Here is an 18366-nt window from a genome sequence, read left to right as displayed (position 1 = left end):
GATGGAACCAACGGTGTCTGCTGTCTTTAGATGGAACCAACGGTGTCTGCTGTCTTTAGATGGAACCAACGGTGTCTGCTGTCTTTAGATAGAACCAATGGTGTCTGCCGTGTTTAGATGGAACCAACGGTGTCTGCCGTGTTTAGATGGAACCAACGGTGTCTGCTGTCTTTAGATGGAACCAACGGTGTCTGCCGAACCAACGGTGTCTGCTGTCTTTAGATGGAACCAACGGTGTCTGCTGTCTTTAGATGGAACCAACGGTGTCTGCCGAACCAACGGTGTCTGCTGTCTTTAGATGGAACCAACGGTGTCTGCCGAACCAACGGTGTCTGCTGTCTTTAGATAGAACCAACGGTGTCTGCTGTCTTTAGATGGAACCAACGGTGTCTGCTGTCTTTAGATAGAACCAACGGTGTCTGCCGTCTTTAGATGGAACCAACGGTGTCTGCTGCTTTTTACCTTTATTCACCAGAATGCTTAATTTACATGTTAAACTCACAAAATGTGGCTGGGGGGATGCCCCCATACCCCCATACTCCCTACAACAGTTTAGTTTGTCACCTTTTTCAACCCTGAGTTTGCTCAGACATGATGTTCATGTCCATTAACATGTGACTAACCTAAGTCCCGCCACCAGGCCCTCAGTGTCATGGCGAGCTCCGGCAGCTCCGAGGAGGACCTGCTGGCCAACTGGCAGCGGATGTTCGTGGAGAAGGTGGCGCCGGCGTGCGACGCCTCGGTGGTCCACCGTACGGCGTTCAGCAGTCAGACGGCTCAGGAGCTGGCGAGGAGGAGGCCGACGCCAGGGGGTGGGGCTTCTTCTGAGCACCACAGAGCAGCGTACTCGGATGGTGAGGAGGGCTCGTCGGCACGCAGCTGGACGCCGAGCCGCAGCTCCAGCCTCGACACCGACACCGATACGGAGCCGCGGGCTGCCAGGAGGGGGCGCTACAGCGGCGCCGGCTCCACGGAGGAGGGTGAGCAGCTGCTGATGAACCTGGAGGACGACGCCGGCAGTGGGGACACAGCGGTCACTGTGGCAACCAGCCCCGCCAGCACCTGCAGGAAGGGGTTAGAAGAGGAGGAGGAGAGCTCCACCGAGGGGAGGGACGTCCTCCCCAACGAGCTGCCCGTCATCTCGCCCCGCCTCCTGGACTATGACCCCGCCCTCGCTGGCATCGCGGCCCCGCAGCGTCCGCAGAAGAGCCCGAAGAGGATGGGCGTGCACCACCTGCACCGCAAAGACAGCCTGACCCGAGCCCAGGAGCAAGGCACGCTGCTGGACTGAGGCCAACTGTCTGTTCCCATGGCAACTGACCTATCTGCCCCAGAGGTCAGAGGTCACGCCCATCCAGGATATAGCCATGCTCTACACTGTGTGTGTGTGTGTGTGTGTGTGTGTGTGTGTGTGTGTGTGTGTGTGTGTGTGTGTGTCTCAGGTTGAAGAAGAACAATAGGAACTAAAATGACCTTTAATGGACGTCTTGCCTTTGTTTCCTGATTGCTGAAGCTTTTATTTTGAAGGGGCAGATGACACACACACTCTCAGTGCCTCTCTTTCTCTGGAAGGTTGCGAGTTCCACGCCGGCCTGCTGAAGGTCGGACTTTTATGTTCTCTTCCACACTGGTGACTTCCTGTCAGTGATATTACACTGCACCTTCGAGGGGCCATGGGCGTGGTCGGGGTGGAGCTTCACACCTGGAATGTAACATCACGTTTTTTGTTGTTTTGTTTTTCATCATTATGAAATCTCAGTAGAAATATTAGTAAGAGAATGTTTTTTTTGTTTTATTTGTTTGGTTTGTTGTTGTTTGTTGTTCTATGGAGGCCCAGTGGTACCAGAAACAGGCCTTTTACTTTGAAGGAACCTGATGATTTAAGATTAATCTGATCAGATATTTGATTTCATATTTTTGCCCAAAAGAGATCAACAATGTTAGAAATGTTCATGAATGCAGCAGAATAATATCTGTCTGATCAAATGTATTGATCCAGAAAATCTGCTCGCTTCATTTCTACTTGTTTGCTTGAGGGGGAAGAACGGTCACCTCACAGGTTCGAATCCCAACGTGGTGATTGACGAGTTGATTGGCGAGTTGATAATGAAGACGAGATGATTCATAATTAATAATGTTTCTGGCACGCTGGAGCTTCCATACTTTACCTTCAGTTTCTTCTTCTCTGGTCGAATGTCGGCTCTGATTGTGACGATCACCGAGGACCAACCAATGATTACCGATTGATTACAGATTGATTGATTGATTGATTTAAAACCTTTGTTTTTTCAGGAAGTCGTCTGTGATCAGTATTGATTGAACTGTTTTCACCATCAGTTAATTGTTTAATTAGAAGAGTTTATATATAAAATCAAATGATTGATCCATCAAGTATTGATCCAGTTTATCACAGACTGAAGCTTCATGACCATCACACCTGGTGCATCATGGGAAATATGTGTTGTCAGAGTGCATGATGAGACACAGAGTGCAACGATGACATGTTAACAGCAGAACAGGAAAGGAAGAATACATGTTTCAAAATAAGAGAATAGTTGATCACATGTTACAGATGAGCTAAGCTAAAGGCTAGAAGCCTTGTTATAGCATGATACTAGCTGGTAAACTAGCTTACAGTCTTTATGCTAAGCTAAGCTAGCTACAACCGTGACACAGGACTGAAATATTGACACATGACGGATGTTTTTAGTTTCAAATATGTCGAAACACTTTTACAGGACCAGAGTGTGATCGAGGCTGTGGCCATCTTGGTTTCTGGTAGCATTGTAGCATGACTAACCTCACAAGTCGCCATGGTAACAACCTGTCAATCAGCAGGTAAGCCCCGCCCCCTAAAGCATCCCCTGTTTTCTGGTCTGGTGGACTCTAAATGGACCATAATGTACTAATTGAACATCATGCTGGATTGAAGAAGACTTGAAACTAGAGATTGAGACCATAAACTCATGTTTACAATGTTTACTGAGATAATACATCAAGAGAGAAGTAGGACCATTTTCTCATAGACTTCTATACAACCAGAGAGGAGTCGCCCCCTGGTGGCCAACAGAGAGAAGTAGGACCATTTTCTCATAGACTTCTATACAACCAGAGAGGAGTCGCCCCCTGGTGGCCAGCAGAGAGAATGACAGGTTACTTCCAGAGGTTTCGTTGTTTCCTGAATGTGACCCTAATGTAGAAAACAACAGGATGGCCACTTCTACTCTCAGCTGCTGAACTATTTAAAAAAACATCTTCTGGCTGAAAATCACACAAACTCAAACACCTTCCTCCTCTTGTGCTTTCATCCAGCTGGTTGTTCATCCTCAGCTGTAATTATTAGAGAATCAGCGCCTGCTGTTAAATTATTAACGATTTATTACCATCACAAATGGGCTGCTAATACTACTGTGTGTGTGTGTGTGTGTGTGTGTGTTAGAGTGATGCACTCTGGGTATAAATAGACTACATCTGGACTCATGAAACTTTAATGACTCTTCTTCATGAGTATAATCTATAATCTCGTCTCAGACGAGGTCGCCCTCCAACGCTCTTCTTCTGCTCTTTCCTCTTTGTTCCTCTTTATCCATCTTTATTCCTTTTCTTCAGCTCCTCCAGTCTCATCCTCGTCTCCTCACATCATTCATCTTATTTCTTTCTTCCTCTTTAAAAACCTGATGCGACAGAACGACCCAAAGAGCATTCTGCTGAATCACATGAGCTTCATCAGTTCACTTGTTGATCCCTCTCACTCATATCTGGATTTATTACGTTAATGTTTAAACTCTTTAAAAACGTAATGATGAAGACCATGTCACACAGTTGAAAGCTCGGAGCCTCTGGAGCAGTTATAAGTAGAAGTAAACTCTCAGCCTTATTAGTGACGGTTTGTGTCTAATTAACATTTATTACTGCAACTTTGTTATTCACACGTTAATGTGTTATTAACATTTAATACTGCAGCTTTATGTTAATTACATGTTATTAATGTGTTATTATCATTTAATACTACAGCTTTAGTTTTAATCACACGTTATTAACATTTAATACTGCTGCTTTGTTAATCACACGTTATTAATGTGTTATTGACATTTAATACTACAGCTTTATCTTAATCACATGTTATTAATGTATTATTAACATTTACTACTGCTGCTTAATGTTAATCACACGTTATGAATGGGTTATTAACATTTAATACAGCAGCTTTATGTTAATCACATGTTATTAGTGTATTAACATTTAATACTGCAGAGTTATGTCAATTACACATTAATGTGTTATTAAAAATTACTACTGCCACTTTATGTTAATCACACATTATTAATGTGTTATTAACATTAAATACAGCAGCTTTATGTTAATCACACGTTATTACCAGTCCATTAACATGTTACTGCCGATTTCACATTTTCTCTGCTGATCCAAGGTCAGTTTAAAGGTGGTCTCTGTGTCCCAGCATGCAACAGGAGGTTTGATGATGGAAGTGATCTCTTCTTCATGTGTCTTTGTGTCACTCCAGCTGCGTTCATGTCAGATGGGAGTTTTTAAATCTAGATATTTGATGCTAATAAACTGCTAATCTGAAACAGCCGTCGTTTTTCTTCTACTGTTTCCTGGCGGGTTACAGCGTCGCCGTTCACACCAACTTCTGATTCCACTCATTTATTCACTCCTGGAATTAATTGCTGGAAACAAATTTAATTTAATTTTCTTTTTTGTGACATTTCAAATGTTGCTTAAAATTCACGTAACATCTGAATTTAAAGAGACGAGTGTTTGAAATGTTATGTTTCTGTGGAAAATTCACTGATCATCTGAGTTAGCATCAGTGTGACGTGTTAATAACAAACATCCAATGTGAACGCAGCAGTTATTTTTAATGCTAACAGTAGCTTCTCCTAGCTACGTTGTCGCCAGGAAGTGACACACCTGAACAAACTGTTACCTAGCTTGTTTAGAAAAGGCACCAGTGCTAACATGCTAACGTAAGCCCACTGATTGTGTAAGCTTGTGTGCTACGTTACCTAAACACACTAACAGCTGAGGACATCCAACATGGCCGTTGGGGACAGTTGGATCCTTCTCTTCTGGATGTGGACTCACCTGAGGCCCATAAGGGTCCTGAAATGGGACCTTTAACAAACTGAACCAGAGGAATGGACTTTGATTGTAACTCCGCCTCCACAGGTTTCTCACCTCTGACCTTTGACCCCAGCTGTGGTGTTTTTCCTGGTCTGATGGTTTCACTTCCTGTTGGGAAATACAACTAGAACAAAGAGACTGTTAAAACTCAACTAACAACTTTATTTTCTCAATTTGTAAACAATGTATATTTTAAAACAAATAAAATATTTTAAATGTAGCTCCGCCTCTTTTTGTTTGTTTGTTCAAATGTGTTTAAAAATGTCAATCAATCCATTTATTTTGTAGAGTCTGTCTTCCGGTTAAGTGTTTTAATCTTACTTTAGTCTCTTTAAACAGGTTCCTGTAGCAGCTGATCAGGTGATGGGATCAAACGACTTAATTAATATTGATGAACGACGTCATCATGAACCCGGCGCATGCACGCACACACACCAGTGATTATCACATTGTTCATCAGAGTAATTGAAGCTGCTCCGTTAACTGTGTGTGTGTGTCTTTATTGTTCAAACCGCTCTGAATGATTTATAATGAAGAAATAATTGTTTTATCTGTCCTTGTGTCAAGCAGCTGCTGTCAGAAAGCCCCATCCCCTGCTGATGATGTCACACTACCCATCAATCATCTGACAACCCTGTCCCAGAGGTCTCTCAGGAACCCTGCTGGTTCTCACGTCCCTCAGGTTCTCCAGGGTTCCTATAATGTTCCTCTCTGGTAGGTTCGTCAGGAACCTTCAATGACTTTGCTGGTTCTTCAGGGTTCGTCTGGACCAGGATCTGATGAGTCACGAATGTGGTGGATCACCAGAACAAGATGTCATTCAGGTTGTCTTGTGGTAATTAACCATTATTGATCAACGTTTCAGATTAAAATGTTCAATCTGAATTCCATCAAACTAATTTGTATAATTTTGTATTTTTAATGAGACTTTTGTTGTTAAACAGGAAGTGAGGAACAGATTCAGTCGTTTCCAGATTAAACATTTATTGATTTTATTTTGTTCAACGTGAACAAATTTCAGGTTCTCTTCAGGTTGTTGAAGAACTCTTCCAGAACGTTCTCCACTTCCTCCTCGCTGTAATCCTTCACCACGAAGAGCTCGCCATCATCGGCGCCGCGAATCATCGCCGACAGACCTGAGACAGGAAGTAGAGCAACAGAATGGTTTATAACAGAAAACGATCACAGAAATATAGAACAGGAAGGTAGTAAACAGAAGGAAGCAGACAGGAAGGAAGCAGACAGGAAGGAAGCAGACGGGAAGGAAGCAGACAGGAAGGAAGCAGACGGGAAGGAAGCAGACAGGAAGGAAGCAGACGGGAAGGAAGCAGACGGGAAGGATGCAGACGGGAAGGAAGCAGACGGGAAGGATGCAGACGGGAAGGAAGCAGACGGGAAGGATGCAGACGGGAAGGAAGCAGACGGGAAGGAAGCAGACGGGAAGGAAGCAGACAGGAAGGAAGCAGACAGGAAGGAAGCAGACAGGAAGGAAGCGGACAGGATGGAAGCAGACAGGAAGTGTTCTCACTACGTCCTGACGCCGGTCTGAACAGACAGAAGACTTTCTTCTTCATGTGGACTGCTCGGCCGAGCTCGTAGCCGACGCCCAGAGACGGCTGAGTCACCTCTGCTACGATGACTGAACACAGAGGTCAGAGGTCACACACAGCTACAGAGAGGCTGATCAGCATCTGGATCCTTTATTGATCCGTTATTGATTAGTGATCAGTGCCTCACCGTCAGCCTGCTGCAGCCAGGACATGTCTCGGTCATGAATGACTCGCTCTCCTGCGGCGTCCTCTCCTGTCCAATCACAGCACAGCAGCTCAGTGACATCACACACCATATTAATTTAATATTTAACAGAACATTGTTTCACATCCATCAGTCCAAACTCGTTATCTATTGATCTATTATCAGCACATAAATAATTAATGATGATCAATGATCAGTTTGGTGGTAAATGAGATTTAAATAGTCAGTGTGTGTCTCTCTGTTTGTTTGTGTGTCTCCGTGTGTCTCTCCATGTGTGTGTCTCTGTCTCTCTCTCTCTGCGTGTCTCTCTTTATCTCTCTCTGTGTGTGTGTGTGTGTGTGTGTGTGTGTGTGTGTGTGTGTGTGTGTGTGTGTGTGTGTGTGTGTGTGTGTGTGTGTGTGTGTGTGTGTGAGTGTGTGTGTGTGTGTGTGTGTGTGTGTGTGTGAGTGTGAGTGTGAGTGTGAGTGTGAGTGTGAGTGTGAGTGTGTGTGTGAGTGTGAGTGTGTGTGAGAGTGAGAGTGTGAGACCTCGGTCTCCCAGCTCGGTACAGCCCACGTGCTCGGTCAGCACGCTCCCGTAGCTCTGCAGCGTGTGCACGATCCTCCGATACACGTGCACGTCATCTCTGCCGCCGCGGATGCTCCCGCAGAAATACACCTTCATCCTCCGACCGCGTCCCTGTTCTACTTCCGGACTCCTCTGCCGCTTCCCGCGCTGCATGGAAACGAGGCTCTGCGCGGTGACGTCATACGGTACGTACAATGATGCCCTTGTGCTCTCGCGACCTGAGGTCAGTCTCGCAGGTACAGATTCTTCTTTCGCTGCGTGGTTGACTCCGCCGTCTGTGTGTGAATGTGTGAGTGAATGGGTGAATGTCAGTCATTCCTGTAAAGCGCTTTATAAATGAGGCCATTTACCATTTTAGAAAGAGAGAAAAAAACATATTAATTAAATATAAAAATAGAAACAAACCACAAAAATCACAGGAATACTCGATATCAAGTTTAAATCTTTCTCATGTTTTTTTTTGCTGGATATATTTTATGTATAATTTTATAATATACTTCCTTGATCTTGTTATTCAGACAAAATGTATTACTAATCAACCGCATTTTTTTTCCAATTCACATCTTTATAAAGAGATTTCCAAAAAAAAACCCAATAGCAGAAGGAATAGATACATTTATCAAAAGATTCCTGATGTATTTATTTGTACATTTGTAAGTTGTGATATCAACATTCCCCAGAAAATATTGTTTATAACTACCTGCCAGGCTGTGCAGAGGGTCCATGGTCACGTGATCAGTAAACATGGCAGCGGAGTCCTGGCTAGCTAGTTTGACTGCTGGCTAGCCGGCTAGCTTGACCGTGTCCAGAGCGCAGTAGTCAGCTAGCTGGTCTCCGGAGCTCCGGCTGCTTCCCTCCTGAATAAAGGTTCTCCCAGGGGGGAGTAGTGAGGCAGACGGACCCGGGACCCTGGCCTGCTGTCCGGCTCACGTCCTGTAACCATGGTAACGGTGGCTTGAAAGCGCGTCACAATCCGCAAGCTTTACGCGCTGCGTTCAGGTCTCTCCTGATCATTAGCAGCTTTATACAGGAAACCCTTAAAAACACTTGAATGTTAGTGTGGCGTTTTCAAGGTTTGGAAAGTGCTTGGATGTAGACTAAAGGTCTTGAAATGTGTGTTGTATGTGATGACATCTATGATAGAACAGAGGAAAGAAGATCTCCATATTTGAGGGACTGAAAACAGCATTTTCTGACATTTCTTTATGAAAAATGACTTTTGATGATGAACAGATGATGAAAATAGTTGGTGATTATATTTCTGTGGATCTGTTAGTGGAATTAGTTTTCCTTTCATTTGTGGTCCTTCTGTAAAAAGCTGTCTCCAAACATCATGTTGGTTGTTTAGAGGACAATAACATCTCATTTAATGTGATGAACAAGTGACAGAATAAGTAGACTGAATACTGACCATTGGATTATTACAAATATGGAGTTTACCACAGCTGGAAGGTGCACCTTGAATGTGACTTTGGAGAAGGTGTAGGAACCTTGTTCTCATAGTACCTATCTGAGGTACTTTTTTTTACTTTTTATAGGACGTTTTGCTGAAATGTCAATAAAGAATCTATAAAAAGAGTATAAACAAACGGCTGTTGTGTGTTTTAGATCATGAACTCAAAGTTTATTTGAGTGTCTGTACAGAAACTATAAATACACCTGAACGTGGAAATAACCCCAAAATATATCAGCCACAAAGAATTAAAAATGTACAAATAGAGAAACTTGAACATGAAGAGATGTGAGTGTGGGGCCTCAATGGGCCCTCAGCAGGGGCCCCAGGCTCTTCAGTGTGGCGTTCAATGTCAGTTCAGGCACGTCTCTGGCCACCCGCTGCATGGGAGCCATGTTGGGTCCTTCAAGAGAGTCCAGAAGCCCTGAAACACAACGACAGGAGGTCTCACTCCTGACACACAACCACGACAGGAGAGGGGTGTACTATGAAGCTAGCAGCCGGCGGCTGAACGCAGCACCACAAACTTTAAAACCATCAGCACAAGGTGATGTCACACTGGGCCCAGGCAGCAGTATCTAGACTTCATAGTACACTTCTGTGGTGTCACATGACTTCAGTAATGGATGCCTGACCTTCTACGATCTTGTGGTAGGCGAAGTGAAGGTAGAGCAAGAAGAGCATGTGGAGGACAGACAGAGTCCCACAGAGGAGGAGACGAGGAGTCTGGCCCACCGTGCGAGACAGCAAAGCCGCTACCTGATAGGGAACAAGATGAGACGGGTTAGTCCACCACGGAGGGACAACAGGGGGGGCTGCTGGGAAACGGAGTCCTCACCATGCGGAGAGTGGACAGTCCTCCACACAGCAGCCAGAGGACGTAGAAAAGGAAGTGGAAGTGGATGTTGTAGGTGATGAGAAGGACCACGCAGTGACCAAACAGACCGTAACCCTGACGACAGGAGACAGGAAGTGATATCTCTGCAGTATCAAAGTTATCTAGTGGTAGGCTACATAGCATACTTCCTCTTTACATCTCCCAAAGCATCATGGGAACTTGAAACATAAAACATCTGTTAACTAAAAATCTGTAAACTCAAACATTTGTCAACTAAACTTCTGTAAACCAAAACATCTGTAAACTAAAACTTCTGTAACCAAACATCTGTAAACTAAAACTTCTGTAACCAAACATCTGTAAACGAAACTTCTGTAAACCAAACATCTGTAAACTAAACTTCTGTAAACCAAACATCTGTAAACGAAACTTCTGTAAACCAAACATCTGTAAACTAAAACTTCTAAAACATCTGTAAACTTCTGTGAACGCAAACATTTGTCTAGTAAACTTCTGTAAACTAAACATCTGTAAACTAAACTGTCTGTATTCGTAGTATTTTTTGACTCAGATTCTACAATATGAATATACATAGACTGACCTCTACTGGTGAAACCTGATATTGAGTTTAGCTGATTTTCAGTCAGGAGACATTTATGGAAGGCAACCTACTGTGTGTACTTTGTGTTGTAGCAGTACTGTGTGTACTATGTGTGTACAGTGTACAGTAGTGTGGGGGGTTGTAGTACTGTTGTAGCAGTAGTACCGTTGTAGCAGTAGTACTGTTATAGTAGTAGTACTGTTGTAGCAGTAGTACTGTTGTTTCAGCAGTAGTACTGTTGTAGCAGTAGTACTGTTGTAGTAGTAGCAGTAGAACTGTAGTAGCAGTAGAACTGTAGTAGCAGTAGTACTGTTGTAGTAGTAGTAGTAGTACTGTTGTAGCAGTAGTACTGTTATAGTAGTAGTACTGTTGTTGTAGCAGTAGTACTGTTGTAGCAGTACTGTTGTAGCAGTAGTACTGTTGTAGTATAGCAGTAGTACTGTTGTAGTAGTAGCAGTAGTACTGTTGTAGTAGTACTGTTGTTGTAGCAATAGTACCGTTATAGTAGTAGTACTTTTGTAGCAGTAGTACTGTTATAGTAGTAGTAGCACTGTTATAGTAGTAGCAGTAGTACTGTTGTAGCAGTACTGTTGTAGCAGTAGTACTGTTGTTGTAGTAGTAGCAGTAGTACTATTGTTGTAGCAATAGTACCGTTATAGTAGTAGGACTGTTGTAGCAGTAGTACTGTTATAGTAGCAGTAGCACTGTTATAGTAGTAGCAGTAGTACTGTTATTGTAGTAGTAGTACTGTTGTAGCAGGAGTACTGTTGTAGTAGTAGCAGTAGTACTGTTGTTGTAGCAATAGTACCGTTATAGTAGTAGTACTGTTGTAGCCGTAGTACTGTTATAGTAGCAGTAGCACTGTTATAGTAGTAGCAGTAGTAGTTATTGTAGTAGTAGTAGTACTGTTGTAGCCGTAGTACTGTTATAGTAGCAGTAGCACTGTTATAGTAGTAGCTGTAGTAGTAGTACTGTTGTAGCAGTAGTACTGTTGTAGCAGTAGTACTGTTGTTGTAGCAGTAGTACTGTTGTAGTAGGAGTACTGTTGTAGCAGTAGTACTGTTAAAGTAGTAGCAGTAGTACTGTTGTTGTAGCAGTAGTACTGTTATAGTAGTAGTACTGTTGTAGCAGGAGTACTGTTGTAGTAGTAGCAGTAGTACTGTTGTTGTAGCAATAGTACCGTTATAGTAGTAGTACTGTTGTAGCCGTAGTACTGTTATAGTAGCAGTAGCACTGTTATAGTAGTAGCAGTAGTACTGTTATTGTAGTAGTAGTACTGTTGTAGCAGTAGTACTGTTGTAGCAGTAGTACTGTTGTAGTAGGAGTACTGTTGTAGCAGTAGTACTGTTAAAGTAGTAGCAGTAGTACTGTTGTTGTAGCAGTAGTACTGTTATAGTAATAGCAGTAGTACTGTTATAGTAGTGTTGTATTACTGGGACTGACCAGCAGGGACAGCGTCTGCAGCATGGTGATCTGAGCGTTGACCAGATATGCCAGGAAGTAGATGAAGGAGGAAACACCAAGCCAGTACCCGAAACAGGTTCCTATAGCGGTCCCCATCAGGGTCCCCTCTCTCTGGAAGAGACCGACACAAGGACACATCAGCAGAGACCACTACCAGCAGCTCCCAGACCCGTTAAGAGGGCCAATCTGGACCCCCAACAGGATGTTTTATAGGACTAAGGGCCCAGATGAGGACTGAGACCAGGAGGACTTAAATGAGGAACGAGACCAGGACAAAGACTATGTTTTAGTGTAGTGACTCTGGCATAGTCTTACCAGGTTCAGGGCTGAAGTCCAGTACTGTGGACTGGACTTCGACGGACGTAGGCTTTAACCGACATTACCTCTCAGTGTTCTACTCGGATCCCCGATTTTATGACTGAAAATACTGTTGATGACGGGACTCGGGTCATGTTCTGTGTTGTTCTCTCATGTGAGGACTGAAAACAACATCCAGCCAAACTGTGTCTGCCATGTTGTTGCTGCATGCGGGAGTTTGTGTGAGTGGGTAGGGGAGGGGCTGTTATTGGTTTCACAGAGGAAAAGGTGGAGGTGTGTGAGGGACAGACATGGGGACAAACAGGCCAACTGGCGGCTCCACCAATTTTTATTTTAACGCAACTTAAATCCTGATATACACGATATTGTCTTATCTTATATCCTGTTTGAAAATATATATTGATATATTTTCAAACCCGATATATCGCCCAGCCCTAGTGTGGGTGTGTGTGTGTGTCCTCACAATGACGGTATCGGACGTCTTCATGCCGTGCAGCAGGATGGCCACCAGGGTGAAGACCAGCATCAGAGGACCGTACAGCTCACCTGCGATCTTCTACAGCACAATAAGAGAAATGCTGATTATCAGAGGACTGAACCTGTTGCTCTTATTGTGAAAATGAATGAACCTATAACATCAGCCATATGTTTGTCTGCAGGCTTGTCATGAGAGCAGACAGGAAGTAGATGTGTACCTGGGGGAAGTTGATCATGCGGATGGGGATCATGGACTCGATGAGCCTGAGAGACACAGGTAGCACAGTTAGCGTCAGAAGGAGCAGGAAACAGGTGACAGGAAACAGGAAGTGGAGGCTCCTACCTGCTGCGGACCTGCACCGGCTCCACGTCAAAGTAGGGCCTCAGGATGTCAATGTTGGCGTACAGGTTGAAGGCTCTGGAGGCCTGACGCTTCCCCGCCTGCCACACCTGAACGCATCACACAGGTGAGTGAGCAGAGATTACCTACAACACCTGAACGCATCACACAGGTGAGTGAGCAGAGATTACCTACAACACCTGAACGCATCACACAGGTGAGTGAGCAGAGATTACCTACAACACCTGAACGCATCACACAGGTGAGTGAGCAGAGCTAAAGGAGATCTGAAAGGATCACTGGAGCTCCTTTCCTTCATTTAGAGGATTCTACCGGCTCTCATCATGGCGGCCACTTGTTTCCTTCTGGGACTTTTCTTCAGTTAGGAACCTTCTTCAGAATAGAAGACCACCGCAGCCCAGCTCAGATTAAAACACTGCATCTAAGACTGACTGCTGGTCTGTAGGGTCTGGACTCACCTCGTCCGCCACCTGCCGGCCCAGCTGACCCTTGATCCCCTTCATGCCTAGGAACTCCCCGTCCTCTGTGGCGGGGTCCTCGGTGGCGGCAGCCTCGGCGGTCACCTCCTCCTCCTCCTTCATCCTCTGGTGCATCTCCCCCATGTCCTCGAAGCTGGAGCCCGACGTGTCGTCCATGTTCTCCATGTCGATGATGGCCGAACCGCCGCCCTGCAGAGACACGGGAGACAGGTGACACGGGGACACACACGGGAGACAGGAGACACCCATGGGAGGCACGGAGACACCCACGGGAGACAGAGACAGGAGACACCACGGGAGACAGGAGACACCCACGGGAGACAGACACGGAGACAGGAGACACCCATGGGAGGCACGGAGACACCCACTGGAGACGGAGACAGGAGACACCCACGGGAGACAGACACGGAGGCAGGAGATACCCACGGGAGCCAGACACAGAGACAGGAGACACCCATGGGAGGCACGGAGACACCCACGGGAGACAGAGACAGGAGACACCACGGGAGACAGGAGACACCCACGGGAGAGAGACACAGGAGATACGGAGACACCCACAGGAGACAGACACGCTACAATACATTCATCATGTTATTCATTCTGGTTCTGGTTCTGGGACTGTGGTGGGTTTAGTTCCCATGTGTCCGACTGTGATCAGCTATCTGCAGGGTCACAGAGTCTGGATCACTGTGATCCTGAAGGATACAGGACCCAGTCAGGACCGTTTCACCAGGAGCCCGCCGTAACCTCTGGGAGGAGACCCACAACACACAATAACCTCACAACACAATAACTGTTTCACCAAACAGACCCGGACCCTCAGACCCCCAGGACAGGACCAGGCCCCGTCCCTGTACACCTCTATTCTTTCATTCGTCCCTGAACTCGTGATGATGGTAACTGTTGTTTCCATGACGTCACTCCGCCGCCCGTCAGAGCAGTGGTTAGCCTGCTATGCTAGTCAACACGTCAGGGAGGTTAGCTAGCATCTTAGCATTTTAGCCAAGTTAGCCCGTTGTCTCCCGGTTAGCACGTCGACCGAGCGTCCGTTCTCGCGTTAAGAGGCTAGCTGCTCAGCTAACTAGCTGCGTCTTAGCATGCTAGCTGCTGGCTATGTGTTAGCATGCTAGCTCTCACCTGGATCATGTTGTCATCGAAGCTCCCCCACTGTTCCGTGTTCGTGTTTCTGTTCCCGGAGCCCGCAGACATGATGCCCCCGCAGCGGCTCCGTTCCCCGGGTCGCTGGCCGTGTGAGTCCCGCTGGGTGGCGGTGTGAGGCTCCGCGGTTCCCGACGGACCTGATTTATATATATGTAAATATATTTATATATATATATATATATTTACACCAGAACGGTCAGAACCGATCTTTCTGTCTCTAAAGTCTACAGTAAGCAGAGTTTCTGACTCCGCCTCCACGGGCTGCACGCAGGCGGCGTGATGACGTCACAGAGCCAACACGGAAGGACGTTTCATTACTGTATACAGACGAGCTGCTTCAAACATACGGTAAACGTTTAGTTGTTTTCCTGAAGGATGTTGGGACGTTGAAAATGTATTAACTGAAAATCATGTAGCAGTATGAAAATCATGATTCTGTTCTAGTCCTGACCCTGTTCTAGTCCTGATCCTATTGTAGTCCTCCTGACCCTGTTCTAGTCCTGATCCTATTGTAGTCCTGACCCTGTTGTAGTCCTGACCCTGTGCTAGTCCTGACCAGAGTTAAGTAAAAGCATTACAGTATACTTACAGTACCAAAATAAGGTAAAGAGGACAGAAGGGAAGGAGAGGTAGCCACTCACTGTGCGATTAACAATTAACATATTTTATCTCTATTTATCTATATTTATCCTCTCTACATTTTCTCTACATTATATATATTTAGCTGAGAGTTTATTATTTACTGTCTATTGTTTTCCTTCTATATTTAGCTAAGAGTTTTATTGTTTACTGTTTATTGTTTACTTTCTATATTTATTAAGCTAAGTGTTCTGTAAGCTGCTGGAAATACAATTTCCTTGCAGGAGTCATCCCAAAAGGATCAATAAAGACAAGTCTAAGTCTCCAAGTCAAAAGTAACTGTACTCATTATGGTCCGATATGATGGATTATAATAATTGATGCATTCATGTGTTCATGTTGCAGCTGGTAGAAGTTCAGGGTTAATTACTTCATACCGAACTGCAGGTAGTTTAATCTATAATAATGCAGCATCATTTATGATGAGTATATCGTTGATTGTATTTGACCGTAAATGACCAGTAGGGGGCAGCCTCGCTCTGGCGCGATGTTGTTCTCGCGAGACTTCTCCAAACCAGTGTGTTTTTCTTTTTCCTTGAACTGATCGTGTCATTGGGTCGAAGGTGGTGGGAAACACCGGCTCTTACCGGAGCTTTTTTCCGCTGTAACGCGCCTCCGAACGAACTAGAAGTATTGATGTCATCGAAGTCGAGAGTCCAGAGCAAAATCTCCCGGTGAGTTCGACCGTCTACGGCTCGGAAGGAAGGCTCTTCACGTCGAAAGCGTTGGCTAGTTAGCGTAGGCTAGCTAGCTACTTAACTAAAAACATGCTACGGCCTCCAGTTGGAGTCAACGCGTAAGATAATAGATGATGTAGACTATGCCGAATAACTACGTTTCCCTGGTTCATACTTGGTCTAAATCATCTCATCCCAGTAGCTATTACACCGCTACGTCTATTACCAAACCCCGACTCTAACGGGAGATGTTTGCTGTGCTGTTGTTTAGTCTCTACGCGAGTTCACCAGGTGACCTTTGGTGGTGTTTAGTCAGCTGCGGACGCAGTCCCGGTGTTTGGATGGAGTTTAACCGAGGCAGCTGCGTGTCACTGCGGGTTATCAGCTGTTTACAGCGGCGCTCTGGTTAATCACTGACGTACTGCTGCAAGATAACGGATGTCCGTGTGTGTGTGTGTGTGTGTGTGTGTGTGTACGTGCGGGCCCACGGGCAGTGATGGCGGACACTCAGAGATCTTCTTCCTCATTCCTCTGAGCTCCGTTTGTATTGTTACACCTGATCCGGATCACCCGGGACCTGAAGGAGCCGTCTGTCCGGATCTCGTTGTGGTGTTTGAGTCAGAATCACGAGGTATGAGAACAGAGGATTTGCTGCTATGGACTACTGGATTATAGATTGTCTTCGTGGCAACATAAAGTAAAACAAACGTATCTAAATGTAATTTAAAGGTTAATTATTAGGGCACATTAATATACTAATATTCAGAGGTGGTGAGGAAGTACTCGGATCATATACTTTGGTCAAAATAACTCCTTTACAAGGAGAAACTGAAGTAAACGTAATGCTACAGTACATCAACATGTATTATATCCATAGTAAATGTCCCTGCCGTGGGACTTCTAAAGGTATCTAAACAGTACTTGGAAGGCATACAACAGTGTTCGATGTACTACTACTAGTACTATTTTACTGTCAGAAAGGAGAGTTGAATACTTAATATATAGTAAGTTAAATCTGTCATATGTTATTAGGATGACCACAGGTTGTTGAAACTAGTAACATCACATGAATAGACTCAAGGACAGTATAAGTACTTCAACCGTGTACTTGTATTAAAGCCTCGGTTATGCTTCCGCGTAGTGATCACACAATGGCCACGCAGTTGCTTGGACGCAGTCGTGAGACCGTGATGGTTCTGCGTGGGGTTTACGTGTCGAAATGCAATTCAATGCCAGATAGAGGGCGCTATGTTTTTTTGTAAAGACTGACCGACCGACTGAGACTCTTGTGATGTTTATCGTCGTTAGCCTCGTTATAGCCTATTTGTTTACCTTCCGGCTTTAAACATCCACAATTTTTCAGAACTTGGTGTTTTATTTCTTTGTGCAAAAGCGACAAGGTGCAAACAATAAAACGAGGTGCAAACAATAAAAGTAGCCTATTAAATGGACTCTGGTGGGTGAGGACCCTGGTGGGGTTAGGAACCTGGACTCTGTTGGGTGAGGAACCGGGTGGGTGAGGACCCTGGTGGGGTTAGGAACCTGGACTGTGGTGGGTGAGGACCCTGGACTCTGTTGGGTGAGGACCCTGGTGGGGTTAGGAACCTGGACTGTGGTGGGTGAGGACCCTGGACTCTGTTGGGTGAGGACCCTGGTGGGTGAGGACCCTGGACTCTGTTGGGTGAGGACCCTGGTGGGGTTAGGAACCTGGACTGTGGTGGGTGAGGACCCTGGACTCTGTTGGGTGAGGACCCTGGTGGGGTTAGGAACCTGGACTGTGGTGGGTGAGGACCCTGGACTCTGTTGGGTGAGGACCCTGGTGGGGTTAGGAACCTGGACTGTGGTGGGTGAGGACCCTGGTGGGTGAGGACCCTGGACCCTGGTGGGTTGACATTAGGGATGCAAATTATCGAGTAATTCATTAATCGATAGTTGTTTCATCTTATCGATCGATGATCGATTAATTGATAAGCGGCAATTCTTCTGAGAAGCTGAATTTCCCTCTGAATAGGTTCCATCTTCTGTATACGTAACATAAAATGCTATCTTATGAAATAAAGAAAAATGCAAATCATATTTTGAATAATTTCATTTTAATGCATAAATTTGGTGAATTTTGAGAACCAAATATGACATATTGTTTCCTGACCAATTTCTTACAAACTGCTGGTTCTGATCCAAATGTTGACATACTAAATGGGGTTGAGGAGTTTAAGCACTCAAGAAAATATGAAAACAAAAATGACTAAAACACAGTGCTGAGCCTTTAAACTATTAGTTTAGTATGACTATTATTATTATTAATATAAGTGGGTGAATATTCCTCAGCCTTCCTTGGTGTTTTGGTTTTGACTGAAGCCTCGTTCACATACGTCTCCACTCGCCCATCTCTGAGCGACAGCTGTCAATGAATGTGAATGTGTTCTAGGAA

General features: G+C 45.1%; 4 protein-coding genes across 8 annotated transcripts in view; 2 read left to right on the top strand and 2 right to left on the bottom strand.

Moving 5' to 3' along the window:
- tjap1 (tight junction associated protein 1 (peripheral)) overlaps positions 1-5365 on the top strand; it is a 37203-nt gene extending 31838 nt beyond the window's left edge. For all 4 annotated transcript variants that reach the window (XM_084021430.1, XM_084021429.1, XM_084021427.1 and 1 more), the window contains one exon: positions 641-5365. In XM_084021430.1, the coding sequence (XP_083877556.1) occupies positions 641-1291 (651 nt within the window). In that variant the 3' untranslated portion in view covers positions 1292-5365. The remainder of the gene's footprint in view (positions 1-640) is intronic.
- A 747-nt stretch (positions 5366-6112) lies between these two features.
- On the bottom strand, positions 6113-8512 carry dnph1 (2'-deoxynucleoside 5'-phosphate N-hydrolase 1). The gene is made up of 5 exons (XM_084021488.1): positions 8168-8512; positions 7428-7742; positions 6883-6948; positions 6674-6784; positions 6113-6281 (listed from the first exon to the last, which is right to left on the bottom strand). Exons 1-5 carry the CDS (start codon positions 8211-8213, stop codon positions 6163-6165), a joined length of 657 nt encoding a protein of 218 aa, XP_083877614.1. The 5' UTR covers positions 8214-8512; the 3' UTR covers positions 6113-6162.
- A 554-nt stretch (positions 8513-9066) lies between these two features.
- yipf3 (Yip1 domain family, member 3) lies at positions 9067-14840 on the bottom strand. The gene is made up of 9 exons (XM_084021475.1): positions 14596-14840; positions 13438-13647; positions 12962-13068; positions 12837-12882; positions 12605-12697; positions 11803-11934; positions 9759-9872; positions 9556-9679; positions 9067-9344 (listed from the first exon to the last, which is right to left on the bottom strand). The coding sequence occupies exons 1-9, from the start codon at positions 14665-14667 to the stop codon at positions 9223-9225; spliced, it is 1020 nt and encodes a 339-aa protein (XP_083877601.1). The 5' UTR covers positions 14668-14840; the 3' UTR covers positions 9067-9222.
- Positions 14841-15646: 806 nt separating this feature from the next.
- Positions 15647-18366, top strand: part of ncoa4 (nuclear receptor coactivator 4) — a 12678-nt gene continuing 9958 nt past the window's right edge. Inside the window, exon 1 of one of the 2 annotated variants that reach the window (XM_084021437.1) lies at positions 15647-15932. In XM_084021437.1, the coding sequence (XP_083877563.1) occupies positions 15895-15932 (38 nt within the window). In that variant the 5' untranslated portion in view covers positions 15647-15894. Of the gene's footprint in view, positions 15933-16407; positions 16567-18366 lie in introns of those variants that run through there. The other variant, XM_084021438.1, reaches the window with a different exon arrangement.

Source organism: Eutrigla gurnardus (assembly GCF_963514095.1).
Source record: "Eutrigla gurnardus genome assembly, chromosome: 11".
Taxonomy (NCBI): Eukaryota; Metazoa; Chordata; class Actinopteri; order Perciformes; family Triglidae; genus Eutrigla; species Eutrigla gurnardus.
Note: the sequence above shows the minus strand (reverse complement) of the source record. Positions and strands in the feature narration are given on the sequence as shown.